Source organism: Hyperolius riggenbachi, chromosome 7 (assembly GCF_040937935.1).
Source record: "Hyperolius riggenbachi isolate aHypRig1 chromosome 7, aHypRig1.pri, whole genome shotgun sequence".
Taxonomy (NCBI): Eukaryota; Metazoa; Chordata; class Amphibia; order Anura; family Hyperoliidae; genus Hyperolius; species Hyperolius riggenbachi.
The window spans coordinates 45,657,813-45,674,143 of record NC_090652.1 but is presented as its reverse complement, the minus strand read 5'-3'; the positions used below and the strand labels follow the sequence as shown (position 1 = coordinate 45,674,143).

The window sequence follows — 16,331 nt, the reverse complement described above, 5'->3', positions numbered from 1 at the left end:
TGACGATTTTGAATGAAACGCTTGATTGTTCGATGATCACGCCTCAGAAGCTTTGCAATTTTAAGAGTGCTGCATCCCTCTGCAAGATATCTTCTGCATACGCAGAGAGGAGAAGACCGGCGGCGAGTAAGCGGCAATTGGAGGTGAGGTAGGTATTTTACATCGCTTCCCTGTGTCGGTGCACATTAATTAATCTGAGTCCTAGAAGGGAGCACGGAGGGCGGCGCGGGGAGAGAAGGGGAGGGAGAGGTCGGGCTGCCCTCTCTGTGGCTCCCCCCCCCCTCCATTACAGCGAGATAACCTAAAAATGTTTCCGACGCTAAATATACAAATATAGCCTCAATATAGGAAGGGAGAGGTCGGCTGCCCTCCCTGCTGCCCCCCCCCCCTCCATTACGATGGGGCACCTACCTATCTACCTCACTAGCAGATAGCCAGCTATAGCAGGTAATCACTGTTTGCCGTCAACCGGTATTTTACTTTGCGCCCATACTATGCAGTCTGCGCCGGCAAGAAGTGTTATAGCCGAAAATTGTTTTGAAAGAATAGCCGCGCCTAATTCATGCAGCGCTTTAATCGCCGTGTTCGCTCTGAACAGTGTCTGGGAGGCTGTGGTTGCTGCTGCATGCAATGTTGATGGTGAACAGATCAAAACACTGACAGAATCCATGGATGGCAGGCTTTTGAGTGTCCTTGCAAAGAAAGGTGGCTATATTGGTCACTGATTTGTTTTTGTTTTGTTTTTGAATGTCAGAAATGTATATTTGAGAATGTTGAGATGTTATATTGGTTTCACTGGTAAAAATAAATAATTAAAATTGGTATATATTTGTTTTTTGTTAAGTTGCCTAATAATTATGCACAGTAATAGTCACCTACACACACAGATATCCCCCTAAAATAGCTAAAACTAAAAACTACTTTCAAAAATATTCAGCTTTGATATTAATGAGTTTTTTGGGTTCATTGAGAACATGGTTGTTGTTCAATAATAAAATTATTCCTCAAAAATACAACTTGCCTAATAATTCTGCACTCCCTGTATGAGCAAAAGCGACTAGGGGCATGACTAGGCTGTCATCTTATCAATGAATCTTTCCTAGAAGTTTAGATCTAGACACAAGGCAGTGGATGGATTATTTCATGTGTACCAAAGCCTTTGCAATAGAAAGAATCGATACTTACCCGGGACTTCCTCCAGCTCCATAAGCACATATGAGTCCCTCGCCATCCTCCCACAGTCTGCCGTTCAGCCGCAATCAGCCATGCGACTGATTGCAATTGACGTTACTGAACCTGTTACCAGGGCTGATCACAGCTGAAGAGCAGACCTCAGGAGGACGGCATGGGACTCATATGTGCTTATGGGGCTGGAGGAAGTCCGGGGTAAGTATTGATTCTTTCTGATGCAAGGTCTCTGGTTTCCTTTAAAGTTAGGTATTGGTTATCGTTAGGCAAGCTTAGGCACAGGTATATAGTGTGTGGTAAAGTGTGTGTGTATGTTAAGAGGAAGCTGCACCAGGAAGGTAGCATTCAGGCCCCTTTCACACTTACAACATCAATCTGCATTGTGGTCTGCTCCCCCAGCGCTCACCTGTTACAATAGCCACTAGCCTTGTAACCCCCCAAAAAGTGGGTTACAGAACTTTGCTCATGTATCCTTATGTGTATGGTGATTTCAGTAGCTAAGGCCATACCTTGCCTTAAAGGGACTCCGAGCAGTGCAGAAACTATGGAAAGATGCATATCATTTTAAAGCTCTCTTTCTCCTCTTTCCAATGATATATAAACCACCACCCTACGTCTTTTAGTTTTCGCTATTTTCGCGATTGAAATTGCCGCGACCGCGATTTCGATCGCGAAAATAGAGAAAACTAAAAGGCGTAGGGAAACGATGTAGGGGTCGTCAGAAAGAGGAGAAAGAGAGCTTTAAAATGATATCCATCAAGCCATAGTTATATTGTATTACACAGGCCGACACTTTCCCCAGTGTCAGCAGCTCCATTCTGCTGAATGCAGCTGCTGACTTTGACAAAAAGTCGCCCTGTGTAATACAATATAACTATGGCTTGATGGATATCATTTTAAAGCTCTCTTTCTCCTCTTTCTGACGGCACCTACATCGTTACCCTACGCCTTTTAGTTTTCTCTATTTTCGCGATCGAAATCGCGGCTGCGGCAATTTCAATCGCGAAAATAGCGAAAACTAAAAGGCGTAGGTTGGCGGTTTATATATCATTGGAAAGAGGAGAAAGAGAGCTTTAAAATGATGTGCATCTTTCCATAGTTTCTGCACTGCTCGGAGTCCCTTTAAAGCTAGATTGATGGAACTAAAACGGCGCATGAGAAGGGAACGTAAGCACTGTAATGGTTGAATAGGCTGTTGCTAGGTGACCAAGGTATTCAGAGCAGTGGAACTTGCTGGAACTTTCCAGAAGCCTTGCGCGGGCTGTCAGGGAGCTACGGCGTAGGCACAGGGGGCGGGCTTAAAAGGGTGTAGCCGGAGGGAACTGACTAGAGCCTGTGGAGAGTGTGCCAGAGAGTGAGAGAGAGAGAACTTGGAGCCAGGAGCTGGTGGTGCGGAGTGGGAAGGAGGTGGACCAGAGAGAGGCCGTAGCAGTCGCCTGGAGAGTGAGAGGGGACCCGGCGGCCATCCAGTGACCAGTGCAGAGAAAGTAAGGACAGCGGCTGGACAGTTACCGGAGGAGGCAGACCCTGCCCAGACCCGAGGTAGGCCGGAGACAGCAGACAGATGAGTACAGGCCTGAGTGCCAACCACAAGCTACAGAGTGTGTTCAAAGAGGTGTTACCAGAGACTGTTAGTGCAAAGCTGATACAGTCCCCGCTTGCATTAAGTCTTGTTGTATAGAGAGACATTATGCCTGTCAAGTTTGTTTCAAGTCAGGAGTTAAAGTGTTAAGTTCTTCAATTGATGTGTTCTGCAGAGTATTGAAAGTTTGATATTTAAAGAGAACCTGTCAGCATTAAAGAAGATAGGTGGAGAAGGAGGAGTGACATTGCATCTTGTGATACTAAAGTGTGCTACAGGAGAGACCAGGTGATACCTGATCAGAATACAAAGTCAACTAAGCTGGAGTACAAGTGTGGCAACATTATAAGTTCAGAGCTTATTCAGCCTTAAAGTCAAAGTGCACTTAAACAAAGTTATATTGCAGGAGGGAGGTTTTGATGGTATAGAGGGGTGCATCGGTCACTTTATATTTTATTTATTTTTATTTTGCTCTAACCCTTTTTGATTATTTGATTTATATGTTATTTTGTTTGTTATTTTTGGGAGGCCCTATTCGGAGGGGAGGTGTGAAGGGTAAAGTGAATTGAGTGATATCATACAAAGAGTAAAGAGTCTAACAGACCTTTGAGCAAGGTGAACGTCTTATTGGGACCAACCAGTGAACTGTCAACTATCCAGTACCAACTTAAGAACTGTCACGAGTTCCCCCAAGGTTTTGCTGAGCAATATAGCTTGGATTTGGATTTTGGTTGCTATGTCTTTTGTTTGTAAACACTGCATAAAAATGGCAATTACAAGCCAGGATTGCAGCAGGGAGTGGCAGAAACAGCACAGAGGGGCCCAGGAGAACATAATGAATAGAATGGTATGCTTTTTATCGTAAGAATTTTACAGTACAGATTCTCTTTAACCACCCTGGCGTTCTATTAAGATCGCCAGGGCGGCTGCGGGAGGGTTTTTTTAAATAAAAAAAAAACTATTACATGCAGCCAACTAAAAGTTGGCTGCATGAAAGCCCACTAGAGGGCGCTCCTGAAGCGTAATTCCGATCGCCTCCGGCGATCAGAATTAACAAAGAAGGCTGCAGTGAGCAGCCTTCCTTGTTTTGCTTACCTCGTCGCCATGGCGACGAGCGGAGTGACGTCATGGATGTCAGCCGCCTCCGATCCAGCCCTTAGCGCTGGCCGGAACTATTTGTTCCGGCTGCGCTGGGCTCCGGCGGCTGGGGGGACCCTCTTTCGCCACTGCACACACGACTGGCAAAGGGCCGGCTGCGTGTGCTCCTTTTTATTTTATCAGAATCGGCCCAGCAGGGCCTGAGCGGCAGCCTCCAGCGGTAATGGACGAGCTGAGCTCGTCCATACCGCCAGGATGGTTAAACTCTAGAGATTTTAAAAGCTCTTGCTAATGCTATGCTATGGGGGATTTTTACAAACTCACATTGCTCCAGTGTGCGCACACACATAGGATAACATTAGCAGGAGCTTTTAAAATCACAAAGTGCTTAGAAAATCTGTTGTAGTGTGAGTGAGCCCTAGGGCTTGTTCACACTATGGACTCGATTCAGTAAATCGTGATAGCTGCTATCACAGCAATTATCACACGATCTGCTGCACGTAAAGATTTGCCCATGTACAGCGTTACTTCGCGTGATAAGCGAAGGTCTGTGCGCGGTCACGTGCGCATTTCACGTGAAAACCTTCGCTTATCACACAAAGTAACGCTGTTGTGCTGTGTGATAGCAGTTATCATGCTTTACTGAATCAAGCCCTATGAGCATTTGCTGATTTTTTTTAAGCACTGGTGATTTTGCAAATCGCCCTAAAAGCGCTTGTGCAATCTTTTCCTATGAGAGTGTTCACATTTGATTTTCTTAAAATTACAAATGCGCTGCCTGTACCATTTTCTGAGCGCTGTGGCTCAATGGAAGGTATAGGGAAATTGCAAAGCATGTGAAAAAGCGCTTTGTATAGCAATTTCCAGAGCGTTGTATGAATAAATGCATTGTATTTGTTCATTTCTGGGTCAAAGAGTTCACTTCCTGACTGAAGTCAGGAAGTGTCAAAACGAATCGCTCAGCAAAAGCGCTTAGAAAAGCGCAAAGCGCAGGGAATAGCACTTAAAAACCGCTCAAATCGCTCAGTGCTTGCGATAGCGCTGGCAATTTACAATGTGAACAAAGCCTAAGGGTAAATTATCAAGTCACCACTGTTCAACACACTTTGTTCTTCCCTTCCAGTGCTTTTTGGTCATACACCTGGCTGGATAGTGTACTGGTTAAGGGCTCTGCCTCTGACACAGGAGACCTGGGTTTGAATCTTGGCTCTGCCTGTTCAGTAAGCCAGCACCTATTCAGTAGGAGATCTTGGGCAAGTCTCCCTAACACTGCTACCGCCTATAGAGTGTGTCCTGGTGGCTGCAGCTCTGGTGCTTTGAGTCCATCAGGAGAAAAGTGTGATATAAATGTTATTTGAAAAACACCTGACATGTGTCTGTTTTTTTTTACTTCCCGCTGGTTCTTCTAGACTAATTGAATTAGCAATATGGGTAGATATTTAGAAGCTATGGAATACCTTCCAAGAGGAAACACAGAAAGCACTGAGAGAAAATATTGGAATGGAAAATACTCTTAAAACCCATGTGACTACCAAGCAACTATCATCTGCGTATTTGAAAAACTCCTCCCTACTTCGGTATGCAGACCCATCTTGGTGTGGATACTCTACAATCTCCGATTGGTCCAATGCTTCCGAGTTCTGTGATTGGAAAAAAATTACCGAGTTGTGGTAATGTGGTATTTTTGCAGAAATTCCGATTTCAGTTTTCTAGTCGGAAATGTGGAAATTTCAATTTGGCGGAATTCTAATGTGCATCCCAACTGGGGATGGTGCCCGAGGCAAACTTGTGTGGATGCACCCCACCACCACCACCACCACCACCATTTGGAATGATCGCACAGCACCCAACAATGTTCTATGCTTCATTTAATGTTCTCAGTCAGCAAGGGAGCATATGCAACAAGCATAGCTTGAGTCTGTGACAGACAAACTGCTCACCCTCAGCCAGTCGGCAATCCTCCATTCCCCCTCTGTCAGAACAGCAGTGCCACCTCCTCCCTTCTGCTGTGCAAGTCAACTGAAAAACTGCTGCTCTCCTGACTCCCCCCTCATCACTCACTGTCAGACTCCTCACACAGCACAACAAGCTGCTTTTCCCCAATGATGACCTCTTCACCTCACTCTCCTCTCGCTTCTCTTCCTACTCTGACTGCATGCTGTTAGTGTAAACACATTACAAACCTGCTGCCCCTGTAATCTCTGAGCCTGATGCAAAGTTTTCACCTTGCTTCATGAGAGAACCGGCGCTGATCCCTACACTACAAAAATAGATATTATATAACAAAAAGTTGAGGAACTATAAAATATCAGCCTCACAACAAAGATGAGTACTGTAATCGGAAGACTAGGAAGTACTCAAAAAGTCAAAATCAATAATGTAATAAGTAGTTTTGATGGTTTAATCTCTGAGCAATCTAAATATGTGATGATTAGGATTCTCTGAGTGGCTTGGGCCCAGCTATGATGGGAAGAATAATTATCTATATTGGATGTGACGCGATTGAGATATCAAAGCTATAGATAAATTATATATGTGATATTGATAAGACTGATTGAAAGAAATCTTCTATTATCTAGCATAGGCGTACAAGGCTGGAGTGGAAATTCTATAGACAATAGGTCTGCTCTCAGGAAGTCTTTGCTTTGAGAAGCAATGGTATGTATAGGATAACCATCCCCCCATAGTGGAATAAGAAGATTGGTCAAACAGATGTTTCTCATTAAGCCACTAGTCCAAAGCAGTACAATGAAGCTGTTAGAATACTGGTTTAAGCCAGAATGGAACGTGCTTTCTCTGGGATATATGAACAGTTAATTGAAGCAGCTAGGTATAGAAGTCAGCAAATAGAAACCATAGCATTATTTAATTAGACCAATCCAGAGATAGGATCGTAATGCATTATGGGAGCCTCCTATTTCATTATGTAAGGAGTTTTAGGCGGGAATGAGCCATTCTTGTCTCTCCCCTTGTCCCTCCACTTACTTACATTCACACATATGCATACAGACACATCTACAGACATGCAGACATACAAGCCAATACAATAAGTTTTTAGTAATATAATTGCAGATTACTCAGCAATCAATTTGTTCATCTTTTGTAATCATTTATAATGTAACTAAGATTTGTACCTTTATTGATTTATTTCTGAATATTCATGGAAGATCAAGAATGTTAAATAAACAACCACATCCTTTTAAATGATTTACTCTGGTCTCTGAAAGACTTTGTGTTCAAGTTACAAATCCCTCATTTTACCATTTAACAAATAAAAACCACCCTGACTCCACTGGCTACATACGGTACTTGTTCCAGGTGCCAACCAAACAATTCAAAGATTGCTGAAGAATGATCACCATGACAGCCAGGACGCTAATGACTTTCTCACTCATAATTTATTGCCATGCATGGCTCCAAGACTTTTCTAGAGCTAATCCTACCCTCTGGGCCTCCTTCCCATCATATTATTCTACATATCATAATCGGATTTCCCTAAATAAAAAATAAGATCGAATTTATTTTTTGCTGCAGAATTAATAAAAACAAATTCTATCCTGTGTTACCTGTTACTGAACCGCTGTCCGAGCATATGTAATTTTGTCTTCTAGAGTCTGTGGTGAAAGGCGGAATGTTACATAATGGTATTTCCATTGGAGCAGGTTTGTTGTATCCCAGTCTGGTTTCACCTGTAAAAAAATAAAATTAAATAAATAATAGATTGTATCCACATCTGGATATGGCTACTGGGGAGGGGTTTAGACAATGCTTTGTGAATGTTAAAGAATTCCCCCAGAGCCCTATTTTAACACTATTATAATTCATCTATAAAGGTCCAACCAAATTCTGTGGCATTGCATAATAGACAATACAAACTACATAGAATCTCATAAATAATATGGGTTTACATAATGTTGGCAGTATCAACAGAATTACCTAAACTGCAGTGTAGAAAAGCAACCACAAGATGTCACTGTAAGGCCTCGTTCACATCATACGCGCTTCCGTGCGGATATGGAAGCACGTATGATGTGCTGAAACGCAGGAACGGCAGAAGGGCATAGGCTGCCCTTCTACCGTTCACATCTACTGCGCTCCGCAGCAGTACGATGCGCTGGGAAGCGCTTGCGTACTACTGCCTGCATTTTGCCCGCACCACAGAGCTGATCCCATCACTGTCAATGGATGGGATCAGCAGCGCAGCGGCGCAGATGGCGTGCGATCGGATGCGCTGCGTTCCGATCGCACAGCCATCTGCTTTGGCTAGATGTGAACGAGCCCTTAAATGTAAAGGGCTGTAATGATCTCCATGGTATTGTGATTTCCTGTCTTCACTCTGTGTGCCTCTCTTTTCTATGTAAGCTGCATTTCCTGATGGTGGTATTTGATACATCTCTGCATGTTTTTCTTCAATAAAGAGTTCTAACTTGTTATATTGGTTGCCTATCTGCTTGTACAGACCTCTCTGCTCCATCAAATGTTACATGGGCAAAAAGGCAACTGGGGTAAGACAAGGCTGTTTTCTTTTAGTTTAGGGTTAGTGATACAGCACTGGCTGGATTCATCCATCCCTAAAGTTAGGTACCCAGCAGGTGATTATGGTTTGGCAAATTTAGGCATTGGTGTATTGTGTGTGGAGTGTGTGTGTTTGTTGTGGGTGTAACAATAAGCAGGACAGAAATTAAGATGAGGCACCATGATGAATGGCAGGTGTTTAGATTATGCATCACGGGTATGTGTGTTGGTGGCGGGAAAGGGGACTAATGTTAGGCACTAGGAGCATGGTCGGATTTAGGCCAAAGCCACCTAGGCCATGGCCTAGGGCACCACAGGAGCAAGGGCACCAAAGCAGCAGGCTAAACTGGTGCAGCATTTGCAAGCTTGCAAACACTGCAATGCAGGGAGATCGGGCTAGCGCCTGACCGTGGTACTTCGCTGCCAGCCACCTGTGCAGCAGGGACCATACTTTCTGTTCACATTTGCAGTGTGGCTGGCGTCTATGGACTTGGGCAGCATTGGAGACAGAAAGGAAGAGGACGTTTCTGCACTGGAGACGAGTGACAAAGAAATGAGTGACACTGATGGCTGCTACAGTGTGAAGGTGAGCTGGCTACCTATACTGAAAATGGGTGGGAAAAGGAGGGACTAAGGGAGTCATCGGGGCTGGCTAGCTATATTGGAGGGAAAGGGGGAGGGGTCATCTGGCTACCTATACTGGATGGAAGGGGTTATCTCGATACCTATACTGAAGGGGGCAGCCAGTGACAGCGGCCTTGGGTCATAAAGAGTACAAATCCGGCCCTGCCAGTCCCACTCGCAACTTCCGAGCAGCTGATCACTCTTCCTCCCCACTATTTCCTGTCGGACTCGGGACTCGGAAGGGAGGTGCGAAGGGACAAACAGCTGATGTGGCCCTGCTGATTTCTGCACGGATATCTCTCTGCCTGAGCCCTGGGGGGGGGGGGGGGGGGGGGGGTTCTGACTTGCTAACAGTGTAGCCCCAGCGGCGTGGGAGATCTCCGTGCAGGCGCAGCTGCTGTCCCTCCATGCGATCCCAGCCGCTGTAATACCTCTTCCACTCCTCCCCAGACTCCTCTCTGTAGCCGCCCACTGGCTGCAAACACAGGCAGCAGTGTGCAAAGCGGCGGCTGTGGATTGAAACTGTAAACAGTCTGTCGCAAGTGGGGATAGGAAATGGCACCCGCGGCTCCCCACCTGCCCCAAACATCCTGGCGCCCTAGGAACCAGCCTTGGGGGCCTTTCCCTAAATCCGGCCCTGGGGACTGGAGCTCGCTTCACATCACATGGTGAAAAGAGGCGAGGCAGAGAAGCATGGCTCTGAGTGCAGCTTTCCCCATACACAGAGAAGAGGCACCTCAAGCTGGAGGATCGGATTACTGGCTGGGAATACCTCTGCATCCTGTGACTGCAGCAGCTGCCAGCTTGTGAGTTCCTGCTTGTAAGTAGTGTTGGGCGAACAGTGTTCGCCACTGTTCGGGTTCTGCAGAACATCACCCTGTTCGGGTGATGTTCGCATTCGGCCGAACACCTGATGGTGTTCGGCCTTTTAAGTTCGGGTTCGCCCCGAACTACTAAATGGCCGCCGAACAGGGCCGAACAGGGCCCCTGTTCGGCCGAATACTGCCCCCCTATGGGGTCGCAGGCATAAGGGGGGAGCATGCCCCGATCGCAGGGGGGGGGTCGGAAATTCCCCCCACCCCCTCCGCTAGCGCTCCCCCCTCTGCCCGCTTCCCCATACAAAAGTTTAAGGAAGTAAAACAGTACCGGTGGTAGTGGGTGGCTGGCAGTGGGCGGCACTATGAAGTGAGTGACTGAGGAGGAGGAGTCCGGAGAGTGACGCGTTGAGGGAGGCCGGGCAGCGGGCGGTTCAGCAGTAGTACGGTACTACTGCTGAACCGCCCGCTGCCCGGCCTCCCTCAACGCGTCACTCTCCGGACTCCTCCTCCTCAGTCACTCACTTCATAGTGTCGCCCACTGCCAGCCACCCACTACCACCGGTACTGTTTTACTTCCTTAAACTTTTGTATTGGGGAAGCGGGCAGAGGGGGGAGCGCTAGCGGAGAGGGTGGGGGGAATTTCCGACCCCCCCGCGATCGGGGCATGCTCCACCCTTATGCCTGCGACCCCATAGGGCCCCCAAAAGCGGGATGTTCGGGGAGTTCGGGGTTCGGCCCCGAACATGCCGAACATCGCGGCCATGTTCGGCGAACTTTCCCGAACCCGAACATCCAGGTGTTCGCCCAACACTACTTGTAAGTAGATTCTGTGACTGCATGCTTGTCCCATACCCCTCTAGTCTAAAGAAGCACCACTGCTCCAGCACCACTCCATGCTCCTATCTTGCCCCCAACTCCACAGAGGCACCACTGCTCCCAGCATGCCCCCCCCCCCCAACTCCTTAGAGGCTACAGTGGTTGAAGCATGCTCCCCCATACTCCATAGAGGCACTACTGTGCCCAGAAAGCCCCCCCCCCCCCCACTCCACAAAGGCACCAGTGCTCCCAGCATGTCCCCCCTCCTCCCTTCATACAGGCACCAGTGGTTCCAGCATGTCCCCCCCCCCCACACTCCACAGAGGCACCACTGCTCCCAGCATGTCCCCCCACTTCACAGAGGCGGCACTGCTCCCAGCATGCCCCCCCCCCCCACTTCACAGAGGCACCTCTGCTCCCAGCATGCCCCCCTCCCCACTTCACAGAGGCACCTCTGCTCCCAGCATGCCCCCCTCCCCACTTCACAGAGGCACTTCTGCTCCCAGCATGTCCCCCCACTCCCCACTTCACAGAGGCACCACTGCTCCCAGCATGTCCCCCCACTCCACAGAGGCACCATTGCTCCCAGCATGTCCCCCCACTTCACAGAGGCGGCACTGCTCCCAGCATGCCCCCCCCCCACTTCACAGAGGCACCTCTGCTCCCAGCAAGCCCCTACCCCTCCCCACTTCACAGAAGCACCAGTGCTCCTAGCATGCCCCTCCACTCCACAGAGGCACCAGTGCTCCCAGCATGTCCCCCCACTTCACAGAGGCACCTCTGCTCCCAGCAAACCCCCCCTCCCCACTTCACAGAAGCACCAGTGCTCCCAGCATGCCCCTCCACTCCACAGAGGCACCACTGCTCCCAGCATGCCCCCCCCCCCCCACTTCAGAGGCACCACTGCTCCCAGCATGCCCCCCTCCCCACTTCAGAGGCACCACTGCTCCCAGCATGTCCCCCCACTCCACAGAGGCACCACTGCTCCCAGCATGTCCCCCCTCCCCACTTTTAGGGAGGCACCTCTGCTCCCAGCATATCCCCCTCCCCACTTCATAGAGGCACCACTGCTCCCAGCATGTCCCCCCTCCCCACTTCACAGAGGCACCACTGCTCCCAGCATGCCCCCCCCCTCACCACTTCAGAAGCACCACTGCTCCCAGCATGTCCCCCCACTCCACAGAGGCACCACTGCTCCCAGCATGTCCTACCACTCCACAAAGGCACCACTGCTCCCAGCATGTCCTACCACTCCACAAAGGCACCACTGCTTCCAGTATGTCCTACCACTTCACAAGGGCACCACTGCTCCCAGCATGCCCCCCCTCCCCACTTCACAGAGGCACCTCTGCTCCCAGCATGTCCCCCCATTCCACAGAGGCACCAGTGGTTCCAGCATGCTCACCACTCCATAGCGGCACCACTGCTACCAGCATACCCCCCCTCCCCACTCCATAGAGGCACCACTGCTCCCAGCATGCCCTCCACTCCATAGAGGCACCACTCCTACCAGCATGCCCCCTACTCCATAGAGGCACCACTACTCCCAGCATGCCCCCTACTCCATAGAGGCACCACTACTCCCAGCATGCCCCCCCCTGTAGAGGTACCACTGCTCCCATCATGCTTCACCCTTCACTCCATAGAGGCACCACTGTGCTTCCTCCTCCACTAGAGGTACTGCAGTTCCAAGCATGCTCCTCCTCCATGTAGTATTGGGTTGTCCCCTAGAGCTGACTGGCGTAACCCCCTGGTCTCAATTCACATTGGAGGAGGCCTGGCAGCCAGCTCCGGGGCCCTGGGGGACAACCAGATACTATAAGGAGATGGAGGGGCATGCTAGGAACTGTGGTGCCTCTGGAAGGGGAGGAGCATGCTGGGAGCTGTGGTGCCTATGTGGAGGGGAGGCGTATGATGAGAACGGTAATGCCTTTATGGAGGGGTAGGGGCATGCTGGGAGTTGTGGTACCTCTATAGAGGAGGGGACATGCTGGAAGCTAAAGAGTCTCTATAGAGGGGGGCATGCTGGGGGCTGTTTGCAGTTTGCCCCTGTGGAGACACTGACCCTGGCTAGACCATTTATTCTTACCCTACCCTGGCAGACATCTTCCCTGTAAACTCCCCTTAGTAGTGGGGAGCCTCTGGACATTCTCTAGAGCCATATCTTCCTATACCCCACTATTCTAGTGCTGTATCCCTCTCTGGACGAATAGGTATCTTAAGTACACAAGCGTGACCGTATCTGTACTGGGCATGTGCAAATAAGGTCCGCACATGCCCAGTAAAATGAAATGCATGGAGGAAAACAGCTACGTGCCTTAGTTCTACTGGGCATGCACCAAACTCACTTACACATTCCCAGTGTGGACATACATTTCCTCAGCCACGCTTGCACAATAAAGTAACCTATTCGACCAGAGAGGGACCCACTGCTAAATGGTGGGATATAAGGGGGGGGGGGGGTTGTTGTGTTTTGCATTTGTATATTGATATGGTTGGGGAAGGGGGGCGGCTGGTGACAATGGGCCTAGGGCGGTAAAAAGTACAAATCCGGCCCTGGCTGGGCATATACGGGTCGTTTTTTATTATCAATCGAGCCGCTGATGGCTCGATTGATCAAATCTGACGTGTCCGATCAGTGCCTGGATCGATTCCGCACTCGATACCCGCGGGCGGAACAATGGGAGAAAACGAGCGGAAGATAAGATGCACCCGCGGGGATGAGCGGGAATCGATCCAGGAACTTGCGGGGACGAGTGGGGATGTGCGGCTCGATTCCGGCGCATAAAACGAACTGTGTATGCCCAGCATAAGTGTGTGAATTTCTGTGTGTGTGTGTGTGTGTGTGTGTGTATATATATATACCATTATATAATATATATATATATATATATATATATATATATATATATATACTGTATATATATCCTACTAATATAATAAATGGGAACGTTTGGATGTTTGGATGTTTGTTACTCGATCACGCAAAAACGGCTGAACGGATTTGAATGAAATTTGGCACACACATAGTACATTACCTGGAATAAAGTATAGGATACTTTTTATTCCCATAACCAAAAAGGGGACGGAGACAAATACAAATTTCACTGGAAAATGTAAACTGCAGCCATTTTTACACTGTTACACTGGAGGTGTGTTTAGCTTCTAAGGGTACAAAGGTTAATTTGCATATATTCAGCAGTGTTGCCCTGGGAGACATCTCAAGCTCACTCTAACCTGAATTATCGCAAATTCTTTCTGTTTTAAGAAAGCAAACTTTTGTTTTTCTTACACTGTTAATGTTAGGGTTCTCAAACTTTGCACAGTTGGTTGTTGGGTGACTAGGATTATTATTCAAAAAAATTGGTTGGAGCCTATACAAGCCAATCAAAATCCACCTATTAATCTTTAAGGGGAATTTTTAATTGATGCCATTCTTGCACTGTTAATGGCACAAGCCTCTTGCACTGTTAATCACCTGTACCTGGTACAATGGGCCATTGGGTGATTGGGGTTCAAATTCAGAAAAGGGGTGGAGCCACAGCCAATCAGATTTATTTTATTTCAATGCAAATCCAACTGTGCAAAGTTTAAGAACCCTACCATTAATAGTGTAAGAATTGCTGCAGTTTACATTTTCTCAGTGAAATTTGTATTTGTCTCCACCTACTGATGACCCAGCATTGCCCGATTATGTATTTGGCTGGTGTTGGCTGCGCCCGCTTTTCCTAACCCTAACACACAATTACTCAATGACCAAGTTTGTGAGCTTTGCGGTCTTTGGCATCAATAACCTGCATTAAAATGAAACAAATCAGATTGGCCGTTTGGGGCTCCGCCCCCTTATATAAATTTAAACCCCAGTCACGCAATGATCAACTGTACCAGGTTTGAGGCTTGTGCCATTAACAGTGCAAGAATGGCAGCAATGAAATATTCCCCTGAAAAATCAATAGGTAATTTTTGATTGTTTTTTGTAGGCTCCACCCACTTTTCTGAATATTAATCCCAGTCACCCAGTAACCAACTGTGCAAAGTTTGAGAACCCTACCATTAACAGTGTAAGAATGGCTGCTGTTTACATTTTCCCAGTAAAATTTGTATTTGTTTCCGCCCACTTATGACCCTGCGTTGCCCGCTTATGTATTTGGCTGGTGTTGACTGTGCCCACTTTCCTAACCCTAGCACACAATTAACCTATTTTGGTTCCTGGACGTAGTTTCTACGTCCAGGAAGCATGCGCGCTACCGCGCGCCCCGCGGCCGATCGTGCGCGTGCACTCCCGGCCGCGGATTCGGTAGCCAAGGAATCAATGTATCGGGCTACGAAGCCCGATCATTGATTCCTCTCCCCCGCTGAAAAAGCGACAGCTTCTCTCGGAAGCTGCGCCTTTTCTGGCCGTTCCCTTCCCGATGTGTCACTCTAAGCGCGTGCTACGCTTAGAGTGACGTCATGTAAACAAACTCATGGCCGCCATCTTGTGGCCAAAAAGTAATACTACATCTGAAAAAAAAAAAAAAACAGAATTAACACACATTTACATTATAAATCTATTGTTTACCTCCCACCCTCCCAAAAGTACCCTAATAAAATTTTTTGTATAAAAAAAAAACCATTACAATAAAAAAAACAAAAAAACATGTAAATATTTACCTAAGGGTCTAAACTTTTTAAATATCAATGTAAAGATGAAATATTTCTATATTTTTTTTTATTTTAAACTTGTAAATAGTGATAGATGCAAAATGGAAAAAATGCACCTTTATTTCCAAATAAAATATTGTCGCCATACATTGTGATAGGGACATAATTTTAACGGTGTAATAACCGGGACATATGGGCATATACAATACGTGAGTTTTAATTATGGAGGCATGTATTATTTTAAAACTATAATGGCTGAAAACTGAGAAATAATGAATTTTTCCATTTTTTTCTTATTCTTCCTGTTAAAATGCATTTACAGTAAAGTGGCTCTTAGCAAAATGTACCCCCCAAAGAAAGCCTAATTGGTGGCGGAAAAAACAAGATATAGATCAGTGCATTGTGATAAGTAGTGATAAAGTTATAGGCTAATGAATGGGAAGTGAACATTTCTCACATGAAAACGACGGAACCTGAATGGGTTAATCAATTACTCAATTACCAAGTTTGTGAGCTTTGCGGTGTTTGGCAACAATAATTTGCTTTGGAATGAAACAAATCTGATTGGCTATTTGTAGCTCCACCCCCTTTCTGAAATTGAACCCCAGTCACCCAATGATCAACTATACCAGGTTTGAGGCTCATGCCATTAACAGTGCAAGAATGGCTGGTTTGAGGCTTGTGCCATTAACAGTGCAAGAATGGCAGAAATATTCCCCTTAAAAAGCAATAGGTGAATTTTGATTGGCTTTTATAGGCTCCAACCACTTTTCTGAATAATAATCCTAGTCACCCAACGACCAACTGTGCAAAGTTTGAGAACCCTATCATTAACAGTGTAAGAAAAACAAAAGTTTGCTTTCTTAAAACAGAAAGAATTTGCAATAATTCAGGTTAGAGTGAGCTTGAGATGTCTCCCAGTGCATCACTGCTGAATATATGCAAATTAACCATTATTACCCTTAGAAGCTAAACACACCTCCAGAACTGCTGGAATGCAATGATGTGTCAGCTTGTTAATTTGTACAGAACCATAATAATCCAAC

The 16,331-nt window shown here is 47.1% G+C and overlaps 1 protein-coding gene across 4 annotated transcripts in view; it reads right to left on the bottom strand.

Moving 5' to 3' along the window:
• Positions 1 to 16,331, bottom strand: part of LOC137524288 (interferon-induced very large GTPase 1-like) — a 148,631-nt gene that overhangs the window by 22,699 nt on the left and 109,601 nt on the right. For all 4 annotated transcript variants that reach the window (XM_068243981.1, XM_068243980.1, XM_068243982.1 and 1 more), the window contains one exon: positions 7,435 to 7,557. In XM_068243981.1, coding sequence (XP_068100082.1) covers positions 7,435 to 7,557 — 123 coding nt within the window. The remainder of the gene's footprint in view (positions 1 to 7,434; positions 7,558 to 16,331) is intronic.